Raw genomic sequence first — 20,330 nt, forward strand, 5'->3', positions numbered from 1 at the left:
TGAATTTTACAAGGCATATGTTGACCTTCTAGCACCTCCCCTTGTTGCAATGTATGGCGATGCACACAACAAACAAATCCTCCCACCCACTCTTAGGGAGGCCATGATTATAGCCCTCCTGAAGCCCGATAAGGACCCTGAGAACTGTGAGTCGTACCGCCCACTCTCTTTAATAAATACAGACACCAAAATACTAGCTAAACTTATAGCCACACGTTTGCAACCGTTCATGGCCAACATTATACTCCCAGATCAGTCGAGATATATACCAAATCGCTCTATGGCATACAATATACGCACCCTCTTCACACTTTCCCATCAACTCAACCCAGAACTCAAGGCGGCGGCGGTACTGTTAGATGCCGCCAAGGCACTTGATTCGGTCGAATTGTCCTACCTATTCTCAGTACTACAAAAAATGGGTCTACCCTCAATCCTGTTACAATGGATTAACATCCTATACATGAAGCCCGTCGCACGTATTAAAGTAAATCAATATGTTTCGGACACAATACAAATTACATGAGGAACTAGGCAGGGGTGCCCCCTGTCACACCTCCTATTCGCCATTGCTCTTGAACTGCTGGCATGCAAAATTAGACAGCTCGACCAACACACAGCATTGCGATTTTTACAGCGCCCTATAAATATCTCCCTATACGCTGACGATATGATGCTTTATGTCCGTGACCCACAAGATAACCTATCTCCCCTACTACTGGAATACATTAAATTTGGTAGGCAATCAGGACTCCAAATAAACTGAAGTAAATCCACCATCATCCCACTGACAGAAATTACAACGCCACACCCGGCGGAGTTTCCACTGGAGTGGCAATCAGACCCTGTCAGATACTTAGGCTTCTGGTACCACAGAGATCCAGCAGAGGTTATACGACCAAACTATGGCACTGCCATAAGTAAACTGGAAGAAAAGGTAGAAAGATGGATACATCTACTTCTGTCCCTGGCAGACAGGATAGCTGTAGTAAAGATGGTCATACTACCACAATTTCTATACCTATTTAATAACATTCCAATAACCCCACCAAAAGCAGTATTCCAAAGACTGACATCCAGTGTAACCCGCCATATCTGGGCTGGTAAACAAGCCCGCATTGAACTACGTGCGCTGACACTCTCATACACTACAGGTGGTTTTAAGGTCCCTGACTTTCTGCTCTATTATCTTTGTGCTCAGGCGCAATATGCGCATTTCTGGTACCATCCAATCAGATACCTCCCACATCCGGCAGTCGAAGACGGGGACGCCCATCCAATTCTGCTTCAATATATTTTGCCACACCTCGAGCACATGTGCCGAAACAAGAAATCGATACCATCCGCATGACAAATATGGCATGGCAGAAAATGGGGAAATTGGCGCACAAACTCCCGCTATACGCAGCAGCGTTACCTCTGCCGCAACACCCAGCTATCTCGGTGACTCAGGAAAAAGTGGGCATGACACTGCTGCAGCAGGTTGGAATAGACAAGATGGGAGATTTATATGAAAACATGTATTTATAGAAACTGATGACCTTCAATATATTAGCAACCAAACGCTTCTTTTCAAATTTACATATCACAGGTTACGAGGTGCAATTAAAGATCTATATCCGACATTTCCAGCAGAACCACCCGTCCTTCAAGCATTACAAATGATCATTATCAATCCGCACAATATTCACCTAGTGACCAAACTATATGTCTTATTGCAAGCTGACATAGCAGATAACACATACAAAGCACGTAATAGATGGTTGATAGTTTTAGATACGCCCATTCTCGAAGAGGAATGGACCACGTGTTGTGCCCTGACTGACCTACTTACACTGAATGGTAATTTACGGCTTATTCATTATAAATACTTGCACCAAACATACCATACACCGGGCAAATTTAAAAAATGCGGCCTTCGCACAGATGCGTGCTGCAAACGATGTGGTGCTGATGAGGCGGATTTTCTACACTTAGCATGGCATTGCTCACATATTAGTGACTATTGGAAAACTGTAACAACAACGTTGAGCGCTGTGTTAGGAACCCAAATTGATTGTACAATCCGTATATGTCTGCTAGGTCTGGTGCCCAATCTGAGATCCACTAATTGTAAATTCTGTGTGATTGCATTATTATTGGCTAAACGAAGGCTATCTATGTATTGGAATGGCAAAAAGCACCCCTCATGTAAGCAATGGATACACGACATGGTGTATTGTAAGGACACCTTGAAAACCTATGAAGAAGAGCTTCCATCCGGATCCAAATCAAGAGACTATTGGCAACCTTTAACGTTATACCTACAGTCCTATCCAATTAATTAATTACCTCTCGGTGTATATTATGTAGTACTCTGGTTGTGACTGTGTCAGTAATGTGTGGAGCATTGTACTAAACTACTGTGACACACCCACGGCTTGCCAGTTGGGATGTGTGTGTATATTAGCCTGTATTTTTCTTTTGGTTGTTTTTCCTTTTCTTCTCCACAATGTATGATTCCAATTTCATATACAATAAAAACTTAATAAAAACAAAAACAAAAAAACAATATTCAAATGTCTAGCTTTATGTTGCATGAGTCCATGAATGTGAAAAGCAAGACCTTTCATTGTAAGTCACTGTATTTAGAGATGGGTAATTCATTTGGTTCTTGGGATGGAATAATAGACCAATGAGCTGTCTTGGCCACTCGTATGTGTAAACCATGCTCCTTTATGGTGCAAAGCAACGGATCATTTTGGACAGGGGATGGGGTGCCCTCTACTGAGACTCTTTTCATCCTGCCTTTGAGGCAGAATTCACTTCCTCTTCTTCGAATGCTGCTTCTAATACACCAGTTAAATCGATCTTTCTCTCTTTGTACCTTACTTGGGGGCATATCAACAACAACCGGCGATAATTATCGCTCAGCGCTCTTAGCGTGAGGATAATTATCGCCGGCTAGCGTGAATTTTTATCGCTGAGATAGCGTGCTATTAGCAACGCTTATCTCAATAGCGATAAAAATCTACACGCTAACAGGCTAACGTGTGATTATCGCTGGAGACCCAGCGATAATCTCACTTTACCTTGTTGATAGGGACAGGAAAACTTAGCCATGATATCCTCCTTCCATAGGATATCATGGCTAAGTCTGAAAATTAGCAGACGTAAAAAAGCAGCGTTAACCGCGGTTAGCGCTGATTTTTTTGTCTCTAACAGGGTTAGCGACATTCTTGATGATAGGAGAAATGTCGCTTAGCGACATTTCTCCTATTATTTTACTCTGGAACGCCCCCTTTGCATCTCATTAGAGATGCAAGGGGAAGCGTAGAGTAAAAGGGTGCTAACATGCAAATTTGCGTGTTAGCACCCTGTTGTTGATAGGGTGCTAGTTTTATCTCTGCTTTTTTGGCTTTTAAAGCCAAAAAAGCAGAGATACATCCCTTGTTGATATGCCCCATTGTTTCTTTACTTACCCTTTCTCATTCCTCTGCAATGGGTCCATCTTCCTTTAGATCTTCCACCAAACATCCTTTACTAAAGATCCCACTGATCTGTCTAGGTTCAGACCAATGTATCTGTTTCCATAGGCTTCTAAAATATTGGATCCCATAATTTTTGTCAATGTTTGATCTTTAGACTTACTAATAATCTGCAATCCCCTGCAGAATCTGTTTTTTGTCTATGCTACTCCATTGAAACCACTCAACTCTCTGAATCTAATTTTCTATTTTCTGCAAGTCATAACAAACAATCTTCTATACAGGTTCTTCTAGATCATTCTGCTGTTTTTTCATGGTGGCTTATTCTCTTCTCTATCTTCTCTTCTAATCTAGTGTACTAGGGGCACTTTTGTAACTTTGTGTTCTTATCGCTCCAAGTGCATATTCTTGGTTTCCTGGAAAGATTACCTCTCTGTGCACTACTTCAATTCAGTTTGGGTTCCTGCAAGGATCGGGACTGGGTCCGCTTCTTTTATTTCTTTATACGATTCCTCTGTTTTCTACTAATTCTGCTCATGGTATTGATTCTCATTTCCATGATGATGATCTGGAAATCTTAATTTCTTTTTCTCATTCACTTAAGGAAGGTTGTGCCACGAGCTTGACAGCAATTGAGGTATGGATGGGTTCTCTTTTTCATAACATGAACCCAAGTAAGAATGATATTTTCTTTTTACCTGCTTATTCCTTCAATTCCATTCAACTTCTTGTTATTTTCCTCCTATAACTATTCCTTACTAGTTATCTGCTCATATTCGGGGCTTTCTGTTTAGCTCCTTTCTGGACTTTGCCCCACAGATTGTGTCAGTCATAAACTTCCTGTCATGTCCGTCCGTCTTTTCAACATACTTAAACTCAAACGATTCCACGTCAGTCTTTTCAGAACGCCTGTGTTTGTCTCCTCTTTCTCTCCATTCATCAGCATTTCTTTATTCATGGCAACTTCCTAGGCTACCTTTCTTGTCTTAGTTTGAATTCAGCGTTTAGTTTATCGTCTTTAAATGGTACCACTTTTTGTCTCCTCCTAGTTTATGTTCTTGATTTCTCCCTATTCTGAAAATCACACTTTGCATTCTACCTCTTTAAGTCTGTTGCCTGTTTCTCGATCTCTCTGTTCCCAACTTAACTTCATTCATGACATTACTCGCTCAGTTTTCGTGGAACCAACTTCCTTACTCAATGAGAGCTCCTTCCTTAAGGAACCGTTAAGGGATTGCTTACTGTCCTGCTGTTTTCAGACTTACCGTTTTACCGATTGTTGTTGCTAAAACAATTACTGTACTCTATTGTGTACTGTTAATGTACGTGTGTACAGTGCTTTGTAAGGAAGCGCTATACTAAATTATATAAATAAATACTTTTTTCCCCATGTTTTGTTGTTGCACAATTTTTGTATCAGTCATTATGAATGGAGTTCATTCCTCCAAATTTACTTCAATTCTGACGCTAACAGGCTTGCTTTTTTTTTAAAGCATTTACACTTCTAAGCAGAATTAAAAAAAATAAAACATTTTCATAGATGTTGTACAGCGAGGCATTTTGCATTTTATTTATGACATTTTATCTTACGTTATACAGCTGTTTTGAAGTATGACATATCGGAATAGAAATGTTTTTGACTGTACAGTTATATTGTTAAACAAGCATTGGCATAGCCAATAGGTCTCGCCTTTGGGACCTTCTAAGTGTTTAGCCATGCAACAGTTTATGTTGTTGCACCAATGATATTGTGATGCATAACTAAATACTTATAAGGTCCCAAAAGTGAGACCTATTGGCTATGCCAATGCTTGTTCTATATGGAGATATGATACTTGTATTATGTTAACAGAGAAAACAGCTGGACATTGTATTGCTGCTTCTAAGCACTGATTAACTTATGGCTGCATGTAAGACAACTACATTAAGGATGTTTACATTTACACAGCTCTTCCACTAGTGGTTTTTGGTTAACACAGATATGGCCAATGATTTCATATTATTTGTAAATAATGTTGTTTACTTGTTTTGTTGGCAGCAAATAACGCACATTTGACGAAAACAGGTGTTGTAAAAAGATGAGTTGATATGCAAAGGCTTGGTAAAAACCTAGAAAAGACCGTAGTTTTTGTCGTTTGCCTAGGGCTACGGGTAGGCGAGATCTTCGAAGTTTTAATTAAATCAACAAGTACAGAAGCTATGCCAAGCCACCACTGGGGTGCCAAAAGCAAACCAGCTTACGCTGGCCAGAGAAAATCACTGTTTCCCAAAATATTTTATGTGTTTCTTACGTGTCACTTTGGAGGAGCTCTTTGTCGTCTGTAGAACCGGGAGAGCCGAATTTTAACTCCGGTTGCCAAGCTACTCACGTGCTAGTGGGCATATCAAGTTACCTGACAGCATAGCAAGCTCCTGGACACGATGCATGACATTAGTAGCCACTATTAACAAGCAACGGCAAAGCCAATAATGGTCACTCTAGGCTATAAATAGTTGTTTTTTCCTGAAGTAGAAATCGAGAGGGACCAAGGAAACACAAGCACTCCCATTAAATGCCCAGAAACAAAACATGTCCCCCAGGTAAATCATGCAGGAATACAATGCATCCAATGAGAAGAGAACACTTTAGAACTAAATTGTCCCTTGGTGGACAAACACAAGAACATGGAGGAAAACCATCGAATCAAAAGCCACTACCTGAGAGACAGCAAAGGCATCAAATCCTGAGCAAGGGCAGACTCAAAGCCCACTCTAAGTATGTGATATGTACTGTAAACACTATGGTGCCGATTCAGATCTGGGTCGGAAGGGCACCGAACGCGATCCGTCCGGAAAAACTACGAGCCGTATGCGTGTTTTCCACCCGACTCGTACAGCTGTATGAGCGAGCCATTACGATGCGAGCTACGTGAAATTCACCGACCGAGTCGTTTCAAGGTCCGAACTGCTCCGTACGTCTCAGCCGTAAGCTAACCGTGGCGTGCAATGGATGCGATTTACGACCGAGCCAGTCCAATGCACGCATCGGACAGCCGGTGCGAGCCGAACAATCTGGCTCGCAAAACGTCCGGGAAGTTGCCTTTGGGGTCCGCGTCGGACCGCCTGACACCTGCAGCCCTACAACTCGGACACAGGGGGAGACCCAAGGGTCCCCCCAACACAGGCATGTACGGTGCAGATGGCACCGACGCGTACCCACAGTAGGGGGCGCCCTTGTGAGAGACGTACCCATTCAGTCAATGGGAGCCCATGTACGCGTCGTACGACCGGCTCCCATTGACTTCTATGGGAGTCCGACCGAACCGAGTCTGGCAGCATACGGCCGCATCGTACTCGCTTGGTCGGACTGCAGGACTCCGGCTCGGTCAGAAAACACTCCGGATCCGGCTCGGTCGGAGAGCTTTCCGACCCGGATGAGAATCGGCCCCTAAATAGTTTGAAAATAAATTTGTGCATTCAATTTCGTTCCAAGAGGCGTGTTAGTTCATAAAGCATTTTTGGCCAGGATATCAACATACCACTACTACCAGAGTTTACTTACAGAATGTCAAAAGAAAGGATTTGTGAAACATGCTGACAACAGTTCCAACTTAGTGGAAAAAACAATCCCAGGCATTTTGAATGTGACTTCAGACCATGACATGTTGAACACTATTAACCAACGTGGTCTTTTCAGGCAGGTATAACATTTCTGTTTTTTATGGTTATCTCCATTTTTGGGAGATGAAAGAGAGGGGTGGAAGCGAGGTACGTACTTGTAACATATAGAAACCTATAGAAAGGTGTGTGTGTGTGTTTACCTGGAAGTACAGTACCACCGCGCGCACTAGTGTTTTATTTAGAACAAGCGTGTTTTACCTACAACAGTGTGTGTGTTTTTTGTGTGTGTGTGTGTTTTTTTTGTTTTTTTTTACTTAGGAGAACTGTTGAGAATCTGAATCCTTCATCAGTGGATGAGTTAACCACACAGCAATCGATGTATGATGGTTGACTCTCCTAGAAATCGATGTTTTGCAGAGTGGGCGCCTTATTCCGGTAAACTGGAACCCATTTCCGATAGAGGAGAGGAAGCGGCAGAAACCGGCTCTAGCCCAACGGGAAATGCCCGGTAGGTCAGTGCGTCGTGCCTCTTCTTAGTATCCCACTGCACCAGGTGGCAGCAGGGGTGGTTCTTGTCTCAGTTAACTGCACTGGTGCGGAGCAGTGAGCACTGCACCCAGTGAGGAACAAAGGCTGCGTGGCCCGGAATAGCAGAGACAGCTGCTGCCACACTGAAGGCAGACCCGAGGAGGGAAAGACGACCCAGGGAGTACAGTTTAGTGAAGCACAGCAAAAGAAACTTCATAAAACTGTTGATGATCTGTTACTCGGTGGTGCCCTGTCCACAAGGTACGGATTCCATTACCACAAACTAAGCACACGCGGAGGGTGCACACTGATGGTACAGATGTGACACAATGCACTGAGATTATCACCCCTCAAAAAAAACAAGCACGCGCGCCTCGCGCTAAAAGTAAAACAAAAAAAGTGTCGGCAAAATGGAAAGCGTGTCCCTTGCGGGAGCGAGTAGTGACAGGAGCGATAATTGCTAACACATGGCGCCAAAGCTCGCTCACCGCAAGGGAATCGCCAAACGTGCACACGTTGCCATTGAAAGCAATGCTACGCGTGCGCGTTTTTAGGGCGGAAAGCGAACCGATTACAAAACGTCTTTTTCCTAGCAGCGCATCCGCACTGCGTAGGCGAGACCTAAAAACGAATTTCTAAATGAGCATAGCTTTTACGTATGGTAGTGCTGATCTCTGCAATAAGTATAAATGCAAAGTGGAGGATAGGTTGCTATAACTCTAAGTGAATGCCAAGGTAACCCTAAATAGTGGTAACAAATTGTAAACCCAGGTAAAGTGAAGATAAGGGATGAAGGGTGATAGTTCCATTACATGTCTTGCTTTCAAACAAGCTTATTTCTAAGCGATAGTGTTAAGTGGGTTTAAGTGCAGTTAGTAGGAGTTATCCTTAGCTACTTTATATTGTAAAACCAGCAATCGTGCTTGGTGAAATAGTGAACTAGCCTCTTTTAATTTAGCAACCTGATATTCGAAATGTGATAGCCCAGTCTCCAGGTAGCAATTCCATGCTTTACAAGGGGACCCCATCTCATTTCACAACAATTGTGAATGTTGTTCCTATAAGGTCCCAAAGGCATATGATCATATAAAGGAAATCTGTGTTTTGAGTTTAGTAATGTATGGTCAGAGAGTGGAGGAAACAATATTTGACTCAGCTAAATGGTCTAATCCTCATTTTTGAGGTAATTTGACTAGGGCAGCTAATTTCTGAACAAGGATGGGATATCCTGTTCCACCATTCCCAGCCTCTTTAACAATCGGGTTCAATTTCTGTAGCTATCTTGTTCCATCGTTCCCAGCACCTTTAACACCAGTGTTCAATATATGTATGTGTCATTGGCAAAAGAACTCACATATGATCATACCATTCACTATAGAGGCGTTTTTCTGTTCTGCCACATGAAGGAGTTGCCTTGGGCTTGGATAGCACAGAAAATACAATATAGAAGGATTTTAACAGATAATCACCTAGATTTGTGCTAAAGAGTATAATTCTAACACTATTACCCATTTCAATACTACAAAACCAAGTTTTGCTGTTTTGATACCAACCTCTAGTTTGTCTGGAGTTCCGAATTCAAGCAATGGCAATTCTCGTGGAGGTTCCTTTCCTGCAATGCTGTACACCATGTCATTTAGGAGCTGGGAAGTCCAGTTAGTGCCTGAAATATATTATCACAATGTTCAAGCGACAAAATAGGAAACAGAACTGATACAAATAGCTGAACACAAAATGTAATTCTCGGTAAAACACAAAGACATTATAAGAGGCAAATATTTTGAATTGAGCAAAATATGTATGCCTATTGAACATGAATAATTCGACATAAATGCCACAAAAAGAAAGGCAGAATAAATAAACAGCACAGGCTTATTTCACAAACACATTGTACAACCGCTTTGCGTTTATCACCTCCTGCCCAAGCCCAGAATTCAAGTAGACTTGTGCATGCATTCGGCACAGTCATTCTTTTTTTAAGTGCAGTAAAAACATATAAGAAAAAAGGCAAATAATATTTAGTTCAGCAGTGGCCACTGAGCCCTTTGTGGGGAGACCACAGCTGCCTGTAAAGCTCCACCAGCCAGTTGAGGAACTGTACTCCAGCAAAAGTGTTAACATGAAAGAGATATATCAAAAAGAAAAACATAACTGAAAAGTAAAACAAAGTTTCTGAGGCAGAAACTGACCTCATAATTAAATACACCATAAGCCATAGCAGGCCCGCCCCGTAGCCGCTGGGCATGGTGGGAAACACAGTGAACAATGCAAAGATTTCTCTCATCCGCATAAATGTAGATTTTTGTGGCAACAAAACATTTGCAGCAAATTAATCGCTGCTAACTGTAAACCGAATATATAAAATTGCGAAATTAGGGGCATATTATCAAGCCAGGCGATAAAATCATCGCCACTTTAGCTGCAGAAAACTGCCGCTAAAACGGCGATAATGGGCTTGATAATATGCTCTATGGAATTCCAATTGAAGCCCATGTTAGATGTCCTTCACATCTAACATGGGCTTCAATTGGAATTCCATAGAGCATATTATCAAGCCCATTATCGCCGTTTTAGTGGCAGTTTTCTGCCGCTAAGGCGGCGATAATTTTATCGCCTGTCTTGATAATATGCCCCATAATTCATTATTCCCAACTGAAAAACTGCAGCGACAGTTGAGATTTTATGAAGTCTTATGACACCACGATATGTGTCTTTCACAAGCATACATTTATTAAAGGTAGAAAAAAGGGTTTCATCAACTTAAACAGCTGCGCCAAAAGTTCATCCACAGATCAAGGCTTTGAGTTTGCATAATAAGAGCTGTTTTTATGCCTGAGGTCTTACTGTAATTGTCCATTTATGGTTTTCTAAAACATTTGTAAGACTCTTACAAATGTTTTAGGAAACCATAAATGGGCAATGATGGTTGTCCCAGTCTTTAACACCATAAGAAGTGTCCTCATTTAATTTGTGGTCTTGTGAGCATTCTTGCGTGGTGGGTTAGCCTCCAGGGTGTTCCGCATTTTATGAATTCCACAGGTCTCCTCAGGACTAGCACAAGGACCTTCTGATTTATGGGAAACAACTTTTTGCTTTGAAAAAACATGAGTACTGTGATATTGTAATCGGAGCGGAACAATCCTTGACACTACCTGGACTGTAGTTTTCAGTTCAGAATAATTTCTTTCTTTCAAATTTCTAAACATTGGGGCCTCATCTACAGAAAAAAGATGCAGCATGGCGCCGCAAGCCATTTAGCTGCGCCATGCTGTGTCATTTTCAAAGCACAGGGATGCGTTGTGTTAACAACAATACAACACATCCCTGTACTGTCTCCTGTGCTGGCGCACAATTGGCTGTCATGCGTCAGTGTAGGCACCCGTGCATCATTTGCAATCGTGCCTGTGCTGGGGGAATGATTGTTTTTGTGCAGGAAGGCACACCTTCCTGCACAAAAACAGTAATTAATTGCATTTTCCTCTTCCTATGCGTGCTGCAGAATGCAGCACTCATAGAAAGAGGAAAAAACAAGGAGAAATATTTCTCCTCATTGCGCCATTCGCATGCCTCCCCTGGGGAGGCAAAGGATTCTGATTCATTCATTCAAAATGTTGTAAATCTGGGAATGCGTCAAGTTCCATGGATGTTGCGTGGTAACATCCACTGCAACACCCATGGAAGCCCCTGCAGAGTAATGCTTGAAAGGGGCCCATATCTACAAGGCCTTGAAAAGTCACGCAGGGTGACTTTATGTGGCCTAGTAAATATGGCCAAGCCCATTGCGCCGCCAGTGCGTCAAAAAAAGTGACGCACCTGTGGCACAATGGGTTTGTAAATAGGCCCCTATTTATTTATTGTCAGCGGCAGTTAATTAGCTGCTACTTTTGTTTACTGTAAAGAGTACCTCTTTATACTGCTAATTAAATACTCAACACTGCACCAGGCAGAATTTTTCAACCTCCATTGTGGACTCACTGCAGCTGCTTGTCAGCCAAATCTGAGCCAGTATCAGCTTCCCGGGAGTACTCAACCCTCAAAGCTGGACTGAAGTAGAGGACCAGGACTGGAATGATGTAAAGCTGACCCAAATATCATTAGATAATAGTAAATTCATTACCACACCATGGAAGGCTCACCATCACACCCTCCACTTGCTACCCTGTAGCTCACTTGTGACCGAAACATCAAATGGCTGTAGGGCATGCACTGAAGAAGTCACAGTGTAATTGTACTACTTAACAGCATGCATTATACACCCGGTCCAGATGTTTGAAGAACAGACAGCTCCAAATCTTGAATACCAGATGGAATTCCATTAGCTCCCCTTGCTGGCCCCCACCAGCTTCAAAATTAGCTCAACCATTTACAAAGCCATCGCAATGAGCACCCCTGCTTACCTGATTTCCATGCTCACCATGTAGGTGGATCCCTGCAAACCCAGGTTTGGGCACCATCAGATTGGAATCAAATAAGTTAAACAAATTAAAAGCAAGGCAACAGGCGTTCTCTACTTATGAACAGAGTATCTGGAACAACATCCCTGTGCAGTGGCAGCCGGCAAGGTTCAAGGGTGGCCGGGTGGGGTATGAGAGTTGTAAAAAAGATGGAAAAAAATTCATACCTCCTCGCCGGTCCCTCCACCGTCGTTGCCTCGTCTCTGCTCCGTTTTCTTGCTGCGTCTCTCCCAGCCAGTAACAGGAAGCACATCCAGGCTCCCCTGAATAATCACAATGGTGCAATGCAGCGTTGTGATTGGTCTGAGCGCTGTGGTTCGGCACTAAGCCAGGAAATGGGACCCTGGGCATGTTCTCCACCCAGGTTGTAATGCAGCCTGGGTGGAGAACATGCAAAGTACGCATGACCATTTGGCCGGCCCAAGAGGGCCGGCCAATCAGTCATTGCGCACTTACAGTGTGCCCACCACTCCTCCCCCCTGCTCTGAGAGCAGCCTCACCCCACAAAGACACTGCAGCAGGAACAAATAAAATGATAATAACGAGTTATTATCATTTTATTTTTCCTGTATTTCCATTGCTGAAAGCAGTGGAGCGACGCTCCTCCACCTTAGTGGGGGATCCGCCACTCTCCCTGTGCCAATCAGAACTGCCCTAACCCTGCACCAATTTAGGAGAGAGCTTAAGATTCACCTCTTTAAAAAATACTACAACAGAGTGAAGTAACAGCCTGGTTCAGCTCACAGAATCAAGCTTCCTCTCCCATGACTCATTGACAGTATATTTGCCTCAAAGAGGTTTGAGGATGCATGCAGCCCTAGTTGGGTAGATCTTAGTCTGTGGAGGAATGGCTTGTTCTGTAAAGCCACGTGTAGGTCTTTAAAGCTGTGCCGTTCTGTAGGCAGTATGCTTCAGTAGCACTTTGGTAGGGAGCAGGGCTGAATATGTGGGGTTTTGAGATGTAGGTGGAGCTCTGGAGAATTTAAAAAAATATATTTTTGGTTCTTGTGTATTACAGTACATGGCCAACTGTAAAGGGGCTTGTGTGTAGGTGTATAGGGTTGCCAGTGGCTGTCTAGGGGTATGGTTGTCAGGGAACTTATGTCAATCAATCAATCAATCAATGACATTTATAGAGCGCACTACATACCCGTAGGGTCTCAAGGCGCTGGGGGTGGGGGGGTGCCGCTACTGCTCGAACAGCCATGTCTTCAGCTTCTTCCTGAAGGAGAGGTGGTCTTGGGTCAGGCGCAGGTCGGTCGGGAGGGAGTTCCAGGTCTTGGCGGCCAGGTAGGAGAAGGACCTTCCTCCTGTAGTCGCTCTTCGGATGCGGGGGACGGCGGCGAGGGCGAGGTTGGCTGATCGGAGGTGGCGTTTGGGAGCGTGGAAGTTGACTCGGCTGTTGAGGTAGCTCGGGCCTTGGTCGTGTAGGGCTTTGTGTGCGTGGGTGAGGAGGCGGAAGGTGATTCTTTTGTTGACGGGGAGCCAGTGCAGGTCTCTCAGATGTCCGGAGATGTGGCTGGTTCGTGGGATGTCGAGGATGAGTCTGGCTGAGGCGTTCTGGATCCGCTGGAGTCTCTTCTGGAGCTTGGCGGTGGTACCGGCGTAGAGGGCGTTGCCGTAGTCCAGTCGGCTGGTGACGAGGGCCTGGGTGACGGTCTTCCTGGTCTCGGTGGGGATCCACCAGAAGATCTTCCGTAGCATGCGTAGGATGTTGAAGCACGGCGAGGAGACGGCGTTGACTTGCCTGGTCATGGAGAGGGAGGAGTCCAGGATGAAGCCCAGGTTGCGTGCATGGTCTGTCGGTTTGGGTGCGGTGCCCAGGGCGGGAGGCCACCAGGAGTCGTCCCAGGCGGATGGTGAGGAGCCCAGGATGAGGACCTCCGTCTTGTCCGAGTTCAGCTTCAGGCGGCTGGTCGTCATCCACTCGGCTACCTCTTTCATCCCTTCGTGTAGGTTGGCTCTGGCGGCGGCGGGGTCGTTGGTCAGGGAGAGGATCAGCTGGGTGTCGTCGGCGTAGGAGATTATGTTGAGGTTGTGTTGGCGTGCGATGGCCGCGAGGGGGCTCATGTAGACGTTGAAGAGCATTAGCTTCTGTGACTGCCTGACTGTGTATGTGTATCTTCATCAGACAGTGAATGTGGTCATCCATGGGGTTATATGTGTTTTTATAGGCAGGTTTCCTAGTTTAGCATCAAGTGCATGTTTCTGAGGGTCAGTTAGACTTTATGGGTGTGAGGGGTTTGTGAGTACCTCAGAGTGAGGATTTAGTGGGACTGGGTTTCACAATTGGTGTCTTAAAATATAAACATTAGATGTTTCCACAAACTCTTGTCAGTTAGACGTGTGTCTGTGTCTCTGATGTGTATGTGAAGGTGAGAGGGTTTCTGATAAAATCAGCATGTGTGTGTGTTTCTGAAAAAATATACAGGGCCTCAAGGTTTTGTGCAGATCTGTGAGGCTTCCTGGTTGAATACTACCAGAGGTTGTATTGTTGAGAGTTGTACTGTGATCATACAGTTAAGTGTCTTATACATACAGATGAGTGTAACATGATGTAAGAATGGGCTGTTTTTAATGTCGAGGATAAAGTATTCTCGTCTTTGAGATGTGTGTGAGGATGTCTGAGTAAGGAGCCTGTAACAGTTTGCCTGACACCTTGAAGGTGGTGGACATTGGTATTTGAGGTTGTACCACACTGTACATAGTTGAATATTGATACTGTAAAGTAAAAGTGAGCTTTGGGATCTGGTTGCACACCTGGAGAAGTGAGGGTATACTTTTGAATGTTTGAGGTAAGAATTGATTGAGGGTGTCTTGTGGCTATGAGGTGCTTTAAGGATGATGTTTGTCTAGAGGCTTGGAAATAAAAGAAGCCTAGCAAGCTACTATTTTGTAACTTTGTTACTTGCTAAGCTCTGCAGACTCTAACTATTTGCAGGACTGAAGGAAGGTGCCGTACCCTCCTCCACAGGGCTGTAGCTTCGGGGGAAGGGGGTATTTGGGGTGTGAAACTCCCAAATATGTGCATTCATGGCTTGGCAGTTAGGTCTGGGGGTCCCTGCATCAGGTCTAATATATTTGTGTCGGATGTTATTGTCGTGAGCAAACAATGAATAGTGGCCTTTTATGTAAAAGAGAGAGAGAGAGAGAGAGTGAGAGCAAGAGAGAGAGAAAGAAAGAGAGAGAGAGAGAGAGAGAGAGAGAGAGATCCATCCAGACAAACTGAAATCAATCTCGGCTTCCCTACCAGTCAAAACTGTGTTATCCATGATGGCCAATATGTTATTTCACAGAACCTCTTTTGGGGATTTTGAAGAGATTGTATTATGTTTTTAAATTATGTTTTTTGCAAGATATCCATGCAAACATTGGCTTGGCTCGTGCATGGACTCTTGGAGTCCAGCCAGACCCATGGCTCAGTTCTGGTGTGCTCCTCTATTTGCTAATCAGGCTAACTACGTGTGGACATCAGCCACTTGATAAAATGATTTGTAAAAGACAAGAACAAGAACTTGCTCACATGCACTTATTTGACAACTCTACCAGTTGCTTTTTTAGCACAGACGAAGAGTAGTGAGTGCAGTGAAAATACATTTAAAATAAGTGATCCCAGACAGGGACTCAAGGCCATGGTGCTGTACATGACCATAGTCACATGTTCCCAGGAAGAATTACCAGGCCCGGGTTGAACTGGCAGGGACATGGCTTCAGCGGGGGGTGATTGGAGTGTGACATCCCTCAAATGCATTCTTGGTTTGATAATTATGTCTGGGGGTCCTGAGTTGGGTCTGCTATGTGTGTGGTGGTTTTTCTCATCATTCTCATTTCACAAAGAGTTTTAACTTTAAATTTTTTGGATCAGGATCTTAAATATATATATATTGACTGGTTTACCAACAAAAGTAACAATCTACAGCTAAAGAAGTGCTCTGTGAATTGGTCCAAATGTAGTACTTTTTGGAATTTGCAAATATTGTCAGTAGTAGGTTTGGAAAGCTGCTTCATTCTCAACTTGCCAGGCATACTCCTGGCACTCAAACACCAAAAAGGTGATGGGATGAATGCTTGCAAATAGTCTAACCAATGGCAATTGCTCAGGGTAGCATTCCAAAAAGTATTGCTTTTCACCCACTGTGCCACTCTAGAGAGGCCAACCAAATGCAATTTCAGTACTGACCCTGTTCCTCATGGACACAGTTCATCTCAAACCTTGGTCATTACACCCTCCACCCTGCAGCCCACTCCTTTTTTAGTTGGGAAATCTGAGATTCACACCCCCTGAATGTCACTAACTAAGCCATGCTCTGCTCCTTCCTCCCTTGATCCCCCCTGGGTGTATACCAACTTACCCTTCATGAAAAGCAAGGAGTTAAAACCTTAAAGGTTTCCCACATGTGTCCCACATTTAGCCAGGCGGTTGGCTTCAGTGACGTCCACACAGTATCTGCTCAGACTTGAGTATGACAGGGTGATCTCCAGGGACCACGTTACAGGGTTCATTGCTGTTGAGTAGACTATCCCCCACGGTTGGCCTCATGAACACACCTCCAATCTCTGTGGTCACTTTGATACCCTGAATTTGGATCACTGAAGAAGTCTGCAGAGAAGGAGCGGCATCTGACAATATCTACAGTCGAAACACATGCGGGCTATACTGTAATGATGAGAGCTACCTTCAACAGCTCCAACCTAGGGTTGTAGGTTTGAAAGGTTGTAGAGATAGATGCCATGCAAATCTTGCTGGTGCTTGGGCACTGAAAAAAAATTGGCAAAGCAGGGTGTGTACATCTTGTTTAACAGTTACCAGAACTAGAGCTAGGGGCCTGCGTTCGAGTCTGGCGGTTGGACTTGTGGTGGCGGTGGTCTGTTTGCCACATTACGACTTGAAAAGTCATTGCGGTGGAGGACCACCGGCTGCACCAGGGAACAGTCGTTCTCTGGCGGAGGCAGAGGTGCTCCACAATGTTCGCAGTCCTGCTGAGTATATATTACGAGTTCCTGCACTGCCAGCCATTTCATGGCTGGAGAACAGCCATGAAAAGGCTGGTGGTGCAGGAACAAAGGGGACCCTCCAGGGCCCCTATGTCCCCCCTGCCAAGGGGATACATTCAGGGGAACACAACATGTGCCCCCCTGTTTGTGTTCCCCCAATGTTCCAGCACGGCATGGACGTCACCGGCCATGGGAAAGGTGAAGGACCGTACACGAGTTCAACTTGTAATACGGCGTGCGGTCTCTGTGCGGGTTTGGCGCAGCTGTGCTGGTGGAAAGTTGGCGCAACTGTGCCAAACTCGGAATCAGGCCCTATGTTTCTGCCAACACTGACACCTGGAGCCCAGATACATTCATTTAGATCATGTGTATATATATATACAGCGAATAGACAGTAGGGGAAAGCAACAGCTGCACTACCCTCCTATACACAGAGTATCATTGATTTGTAGAATTCAGGTTGCCCACCTCTTTGGTCCACTGTCCTAAGACCATACACATTTAACACCAAAAAATCATTTCACAGAGAGGCAACCCTTCAAAGGATAAAAATTATATATAACAATTTAGAGTCCAGATAAATAGAAAGAAATTAGGTTCTTTTATTGTTGCAGGTTGAACAGCAGCAGAGATGCAGCCAATGCGTTTCGCCCAACAGCGGGCTTCCTCAGGGCAAAAATCGGAAGGTAATCCAATCCGGTACAGAACCTATCGATTCCCACAATTTCGACATTAAATCACTTTGCCTTTAAACACCAATTCTCCTCAAATTTCCAAGTTTGTACAGACAAAAGTAACCGGAATTCTTCGGTAAATCACCACGATTGAGGAAAATATTTTCTCCAAAGGTAAAATACAGTCACGAAAATTCACTACAATTGGTGAAATTTTCTGAACATGAGTTTCCTTCACCAATTGTAGTGAATTTTCGTGACTGTATTTTACCTTTGGAGAAAATATTTTCCTCAAACGTGGTAATTTACCACGTTTCCTGGCAGTCCTGTGTGGCGTGATCGGCGGCATACTCGAGCCGCGAGATGGTCCGGGACTTGCCTAGCCTGAGCAGCCTTGTCCTACCTGTTTCGATTGACGGCCCGCTCCTGTGGCCTGTGATGCTGCTACCTGGATTTGCCTGGAGGCCCTGAGGGTGACGGGTGAGCAGCCGCTGTGCCTTTGGTGGGGTGTTGGGTGGTAGCACCTTCTGGGCCTAGGCTGCGGGAGGCAGATAGGAGGGTAGGAGGGCCCGTTGTTGTGGTTCTGTGCTCCAAGGGAGGCAAGGCCTGACTCTCCCTTCAACTACGGGATTGCTGTGGCCCCCCTGGCCTTACAGGGCGCCCTCCCATTCTTTGGCCTGGGCCTTGTTGTTCACAACAACCAGGTACCAACAGAGTACTTCATGACACTTATTGCTGTGACTCCCACAGCCTTGTTCACTTGAGTGACTGCTATTGCTCCAATTCCCTTCCTGGTCTACAATCCCTGCTCTTGTACATAATTGCTGCAGTGCTGCCTTCTCACTGCAGGTGTCGCCTGCTGGCCTCATCCAGTGTTACTAGCCTCAGCCCCATCCGCATGGGCCGCACGGACCCGAAATAGTGCAAGCTGCTATTCGAGCGTGCCAGGGAGCGGGACGAAGCGGCTACACCCAAAATGATGGGGGCAGGGGGCAACAGGTGGCCCTGTAGAATTCACTCAACCCGCTACTGTGGAGGTCCTGATGTCCGAAATCTGGGTGGGGTTTAAGGCCATGGACACTAAATTCAATGCCGTATCGGGCAGACTGGATGGTGTTGCTGAGCGCCTTGAGTGTCAGAAGGCCTGGATTAAGGGGGCTGAGGCATGCATTTCAGCTTTGGAGGACAGGGCTACCATTGTTCCAAGGCACCCGGAGAAGCTTGAACGTCAGATCAAGACCATTGCTTTGAAGAACAAGGACCTGGAGGCCTCAATAACCTATGTATAACAGCCATTGCAGAATCCACGGCTACCGGTAAAATGGACCTATTTGCTGAAAACCTATTGGTGGATTTGTTTGGTCGTGAAGCATTCTCTAACACCTTCCTAGTGTAACGAGCACATCGATCGCTGGGCCCTAGGCCCCCCTCCCTGAGGTGATGTCACGCCCCATCATCGTGCAACTACTCAACTTTAGAGACAGAGACACCTCCCTTCGGTTGGCGCGTGAGGGCGATCAGGTCCAATATCATGGCATTACTGTCTTGTTCTATCCTGATTTCACCTTGATGGTTCAAGAAACTCGTTGTAAGTTTGCTGATGTAAAGGCCTCGCTCAGGACGATGGCACTACGGTACACCATGCTTTACATGCCCAACTTCGTGTGGATGTACATGGGAAATGAGGAATCTTTGACACTCTTGTGGATGCCCAGGTACTTTGCAAGAAAGATGGTAAAGATCATCAGAACACTTCCGGAGGATACCCAGTGCGATCCACCCCTGGCCTGCAGGCCACCAACAGTTCAAATCTCTTCCCAGCAGACTAACCAATGCTATTGTGCGACACTGTGTATGCTCTGGCCTCAGGACTTCACTTCCCCTTTCCGTGTCGATAAATTTAGTTTGCATCTGTTCCTAGGGCATTGTCACCATGACTGCTCCAGGCTGCGGCTCCTTCATTAAGACTTCTCTGGGTGGTGGGATTGTTTGGACCATCGTGATGACTGCCTGGACATGCCTTGTTACTTTGTTAGGCCAGTAATTCTAAAATGTTTCTTCACAAATATTCTTTATCCCGATCTATAATTGTTGGTTCACTGACATCCAAAATATCCCCACACACAAATATCGAGTCATAAATATTGGTGTCAAAAATATCAACACCCTATATTTATAATGGTAAGTATAAAAATATAGAAAATATATATCTATGTAAAAAATATAGATGTACAAAATTTCGATATTTTATTTATATATAAAATAATGTTAAATATATTAAATAATAAAATTAACTTAAATTGATTTTTAGATTTAATATACATTTTAACAAGTATAAGAAATAAATTTAATTTAAAAAAATTAAACTTACATATATAAAATGTAAAATATATATATATTTATTTTAAAACAATGAATAAACTATTAATTTTAATGTATTTTTACATTTTATAAATTTATAAAAATTTACAAATAAATATAGATATATACAGAAACCTATAACATAACATTTTATAAAAAACATTATATTGTAAATTAAAATATTCAAATATTTAATAGTCTTTAAACTTAAATTTTGCACTCCATTGAGTGCAACTGTAGGGAAAGTGTTG

The 20,330-nt window shown here is 44.2% G+C and overlaps 1 protein-coding gene across 1 annotated transcript in view; it reads right to left on the reverse strand.

Annotated features, from left to right (window-relative positions):
* Positions 1–20,330, reverse strand: part of LOC146861870 (sulfotransferase 6B1-like) — a 350,581-nt gene that overhangs the window by 289,417 nt on the left and 40,834 nt on the right. Inside the window, exon 2 of the mRNA XM_085641040.1 lies at positions 9,149–9,258. Within this exon, the coding sequence (XP_085497166.1) occupies positions 9,149–9,258 (110 nt within the window). The remainder of the gene's footprint in view (positions 1–9,148; positions 9,259–20,330) is intronic.

The sequence above is a fragment of the Triturus cristatus genome, chromosome 2_2 (assembly GCF_964204655.1).
Source record: "Triturus cristatus chromosome 2_2, aTriCri1.1, whole genome shotgun sequence".
NCBI classification, from domain to species: domain Eukaryota; kingdom Metazoa; phylum Chordata; class Amphibia; order Caudata; family Salamandridae; genus Triturus; species Triturus cristatus.